Genomic DNA, 5,360 nt, shown 5'->3' with positions numbered 1-5,360 from the left:
GGTATCCCATGGCATGGGTGGGAGTGTGGCAGCACTCGTTGTCGGGGGTTAACCCATCTTCACGGCCCAGATTCCACACGCGGAAATGCATATCGGCTGCCGTCCTCCTTTACCCCAATCCACCGCGCCATCCGGTCTCATCATCCCCGACTTCAAACCCCTGGTGAATCAAAAAAGGAGACTTGAGCAAAAGAACATACAACACCGAGGATTCGCTGGTCGTCACCGACCCAACTACTAGTTCGGCTCTCACAAGTTTATTGAGGGGAGAGCGGACGGGATCCCGAGTTCTCTTGTGGATATGGTCGTATGTGAGGTGAGGTTCACACAAATGGCGCACATGAAAGGGAGATTTGGTGCCCCACTCAAAAATACAACGACAAAAATGCATACATACAACACCGAGGATTCCCCAGTCGTCACCGACCTGAGTACTAGTTCAGCGGTCGCCAGGTTAACTAGGGGAGAGCGGACGGGATCCCGTGTTTTCTGGCGCCTATGGTCGTATGTGACAGCTACAGTTCTATCTGGGGTTTATGAAGAGGTCCCTATCACAGTTACGAAGCACAGGAGTGACCGTGCCCGCTGCGCGCGGGCACACCAACGGAGCCTGGAGGAACTTGCCGGCTGCAGGTAGGCCCCATAGCGGAGGGAACGATGTAATTGTTAAAGGCGGAAGAAGAAGCCACCTTGACTGCAATGGAATTATAAACAGTATCAGGAGATAATTGTAGTTTAGGTCAGAAAATCGGGATGGAAAGAACGTATTGAGTTCCTTGGATTGGGAAAATGGAGCACCGCGGTGTAAAAAAGGTGGCGGCTTGACCTCATCGCCGATGTATGACGCCGGGTTCTTGAGTCTCCAGTAAGCTATATCGTCATCGAGGGGCTTCAGTAATCAGATCCCGTAAAGATTAACCTCTGTGGCGTAATCTCACAGAGCTGATAGGTTCCGTGTATTTTGTGCGTCAAAGAAGCAATTTGCTTCGCTACCCTTCGTCACGTAGACGACCATCGAGCCGTCGGCCTTGCTTGTATCCTTCCTGCTGAGCCAGGCAATCTTGGCAATGTTGACGTTGTTCTCTGTAGTCGTGGTTCCAGGAATGGGACGTCATGGCCGAATCAGCGCAGACTGAAGCTGCTGACGAAGAAGCGGGTGCGTCGCTCTAGTAGTAGTAAAAAATCTCATCTTTCGACACTTTTTGACAGAAATCCGACTTATCGCTTTGTATGTTCTTCTTGGTTCGTGTTCGTGATTGTCAAGGAATGCGCGACAGAGGCATGCAAAAGCAGGAGCGAAGCAGCGAGTCACAGGGGCCCTGATGCCGTAAGCGGCTTTCTTCTTGCGATTTGATTGGCCAGAACAAAGCAACAACGGTCCGTGCACCTCCACCGCCAAGACCAACTGCGAGATGCCAATTCGAGGAAGCAAAATGCAGATGACGCCAGACTTCGAGATGCTATGGAGAGAAGTCGAAAGGAGAAAAAAGCCAAAATTCTACAGTGAGAAGTGAGAAGTCGACAGTACAGGTTAGAATGACACCGTTTTTTGAGTTTTTTATGGAGTAAAAACTGGTCCGTGCTTATAGCAGGCCATGGCATTTCTGACCTAAGGAACCTGGAGTTCCTCCAGGCACCATTGGTGTACTACCAATCCTAAGCGCGACACCGTTCCGCATTCCAGGATATGTATCCCCCAAGACAATGGCAGAACTTTATATTCATTGATTAAGGTATCCCATGGCATGGGTGGGAGTGTGGCAGCACTCGTTGTCGGGGTTACTACTGGAGGAAAGGGTCGACGTGGCGTGGCTCACTCGCCGTGGCGTGGCTCGATCGCCAACTTGTGACGGATCGGAACGCATCAATGCTAGGGGATTGGCGGCCATGAAAGCCCCAGTAAAGGGTTGGAAAAGCCGGCAAAGGAAATAGCCAAAAGGCAGCATGGGTCAAATGTGCCCAACGAGGCAATTGGTATATGGCTAATATGTGGAGCCCACCGAGACAATTCCTATTATGGAAACCGACGTGGAGCGCATCAAGGCTAACCGGTGAGGGCAACAGGATGGTAAATGAGAAGCGGGGACGTTTCACGGCTGGTACACCTACGGGGAGGTTAAGTTAGATGCACGGCTTCTTTTTCCAGTGTCCTGGAATACTCCTACGCTGCAAGGTTGAATAGATGGAGCGCGTTTTGGACCAGTCGCGTGGAATTCGTCCTTGGTTTGCAAGGGGAAATCAAGGATTAGAGCGCCGTTTTGCTGTGACTTCCGAGGTTGTATTCATGCTCGGCTTGACCATGAAACCGCAGGAGTAGTATCTTTCAACGGGTATCCTTTCGTTAATGGTAGCTTGTATTTTGAATCTCCACCAGAGCTTCTTGTCGGTGTTGTTGGTATCTTTAAACGGGTATCTTCGGAATGCCTTCATGTATTTCCACCCTCCAGCCCAGGGCGGAAGGCTTCTTGTCGGTCTTTGTAGGAATAGTAAAAGTTGTTCATGATGCCCCACACGGAAAGCCGACCACCAGCCGCAAGGGCGTATGGCGGCTGAACCATAGCCTCCATAGAACAGGTATTAATAGTTAATATACCTCTTTCTTGAAACATGACCACCATCCCCACCATTACTATAAATACCGCCCGCTATTACCTCCCAACGCCCAGGTTTTAAGTTTCCTTTCTGTCCAAACTATTTCTCCACAATCTCTTTGTATCCTGATACCGCCCGCACCCGCTCCCAACGCTAATATGTTCTGGCAAACTTTTATCCAAAATCTTTTTTATCTCTTCCTTACTTCTGCTCTTTTGTGGCAATTCTTACGTTTGTCTGTTGGAAACCCTCCATACTTTCTGTTCATTTGCGGCAAGACGAACGTCCGTAGAAGACAGCGGTGGAGACGGCGCCGACAAGCGCGTTTAAGACGGGGGTGGGGACATGGCGGACTAACACGTTTTCGTCACGCCTGAGCATTTTTTCACCCAGCCTTTTTCTCCGGGTGAGACAACCATAGCGTTCGGAAACTTTCCCTGGGTCAGTCTCTCTTAGGGAATAGTCACTAGTTATTAAGATTGCCCTGGTTATTGGCATAAATCCCATCTTCTCGAGCTTTACGAAGTCCCGTTCCTCAGAGTGAAGCTCTGCACCAAGACCGACAGTGTTCTATCCCAGTATGTGTGTATATCACAAACCTGGTAACTACCTATCTTGGTAGATACTTACTCGAGCTGTGTTATCTGTAAGGTGACCAAATACATATCATCTTGGTCTCCCAAATCAATACTTTCGTTGAAAGCAAGAAACATCAGGAACTACTAATCGTCATATTTCAATGCATACATGCAAGTACTTGTGTACGGTATCTAACACGCCGTGTCCTGCGAAAAGAATGTCAAAATGACTTGATTATAATGTATAAGTGCTACAAAATGCATTGGATACCAAAAATCCAGCCCGTCACCCACATGATCCACCCACAAATCTATTTATGAGCCACCATATCCCCAAACGCCTTAAACATGCATGGGTGCGGTGTTTACCAGTGAGGAGTGTTAACAGCCAGGGCCATGAGGCAGCCGCCAATGAGACCGGCAATGGGGATGGTCATGACCCAGGAGAAGAAGAGGAGGCCGACACGTTTCCAGTTGACGGCCTTGAAGGTGCCGTTGCAGAGGCCGACGCCGACGGTGGCGCCCGTGATGCACATGGAGGTCGACACGGGGAGCGCGTACTGCGAGAAGATGAGGATGGTGATGGCGGCGCCCAGCTCCATGGACGAGCCACGGCTTGGCGAGTGGTAGGTGAGCTTGTTGCCCATGACTGTGTTCAGGCCATGTTAGTAACCGTTGTCTGTGTCTAGGCTACTAAGAGCAGGAACTGGTGGACTTACCCCTCAAAATGTTGTAACCATACGTAATAAAACCAATGCAGATCATCGCGGCGGTGATACCCAGCTGCCACATGGGGACGTCCGCCTTGGAGGCGCTAGGCTTACCCGTGGACCAAGCGGCGTACATACCGGCCCAGACACCAATTGCGTTCCCGACTTCGGTCTCCCAAATCAATACTTTCGAAGAAAGCAGGAAACAGGCGGTGATGACCTGGACGTACGAGTAGAGATGCTCGACCTCGTTGGGGTACTTAGGTGCGTGGCTGTAGACGCGCTCCATGCGGCGGCCCTCGGGCGAGTTGTGGATGCCGACCTGGGCGGTGTGGATGTCGTAGTGCATGCCGTAGAACAGGGCGACGACGATCTGGGCCGGGACGCGCTTGACGAGGGCGATCAGGTTGTGGGTCTCGTGGATGGAGCCGGCACCGAGCTGATTCTTGTGGAGCGTGCGCATGGCCCAGCCGAGGGGGCCGCGGCTCTTGCGCAGGTTGGCGTTGTGGCGCTCTTCGGCATCCTTGAGCAGCTGCTGGTATTGCTCGTAGGTGTATTCGATGGAGGGAGCGGCGGCCTTCTCGCTATCCGAGCCGGCCGAAGAGACGGCGGGGACGGCCTTGATGTCGTCGGCATGGCCCTTCTTCTCGGCGCGGTCCGAGTCGGAATCGTTGGACTCCTGAATGACGGCGTAATTGGGAACCTTGGCCTCGACCATATCGGCGTCGGCCGGGGGGGGACGCTTGAAGAGAAGAGGACCCTGGACGATCATCCACAGCTTCAGGGTGTAGTCCTTCTTGACGACCTTGGCGTGGACGAAGGGTACGAAGAACAGGGCAGCCAGGAAGAAGAGGCCGAAGCCGACGCCAAGCGAAACCGAGGCAATGTACCACGCGGGCTTCTTGTCAAGACCCAGGTTGGGCGAGCCCTTGTAGACGATGGAGAGTGTGCAGACGGTGCCGGCGATGAGGAAAAAGAGGGGCGAGCTGTAGACGGCCCACGGCACAGGGTTCCGGCGCATGTGGACCAGGAGCTTGATGAGCATGAAGATGATACCACCGAAGCAAGCGGAAATGAAGGGAGCCATGCAGAGGCCGGCAAAAATGGCACCGAGGCCGGTGCCCTTAGCCCAACCCCATTGTACGTTGCTGGCGCCAACGGCAGCGACGCCAACACCGGCGATGGAAGAAACGAGCGAGTAGGTCGAGGAAACGTGGGCCGAGTTACGCGTGCACCACATGACCCAGGTGGCGGCACCGGCAGAGGAGCAGGCAAAGGCGAGCAGCTGAACGCCAGCGTTATCGCCAAAGGCCTCGCTGGGAATGATGCCGTTCTTGATGGTTGAGGCGGTTCTTGCGCCGACGGCCAGAGCGCCGGTCAACTCGAAAATAACACAGAGGATCATGGCCTGTCTGTAAGTCACGGACCGTGACGAGACACTAGTGGCCCACGCGTTGGCAACATCGTCTAGAGTAGATGG

At 52.9% G+C, this 5,360-nt stretch overlaps 1 protein-coding gene across 1 annotated transcript in view; it reads right to left on the bottom strand.

Moving 5' to 3' along the window:
- Positions 1-2,426: 2,426 nt before the first annotated feature.
- CHGG_03548 (uncharacterized protein) overlaps positions 2,427-5,360 on the bottom strand; it is a gene marked incomplete at both ends in the record, with an annotated part of 4,554 nt that continues 1,620 nt past the window's right edge. The window contains 5 exons of the mRNA XM_001230063.1: positions 2,427-2,561; positions 2,824-2,852; positions 3,223-3,227; positions 3,540-3,819; positions 3,890-5,319. Coding sequence (XP_001230064.1) covers positions 2,427-2,561; positions 2,824-2,852; positions 3,223-3,227; positions 3,540-3,819; positions 3,890-5,319 — 1,879 coding nt within the window. The remainder of the gene's footprint in view (positions 2,562-2,823; positions 2,853-3,222; positions 3,228-3,539; positions 3,820-3,889; positions 5,320-5,360) is intronic.

Source organism: Chaetomium globosum, genomic scaffold (genome assembly GCF_000143365.1).
Source record: "Chaetomium globosum CBS 148.51 scaffold_2 genomic scaffold, whole genome shotgun sequence".
Classification (NCBI taxonomy): Eukaryota; Fungi; Ascomycota; class Sordariomycetes; order Sordariales; family Chaetomiaceae; genus Chaetomium; species Chaetomium globosum.
Note: the sequence above shows the minus strand (reverse complement) of the source record. Positions and strands in the feature narration are given on the sequence as shown.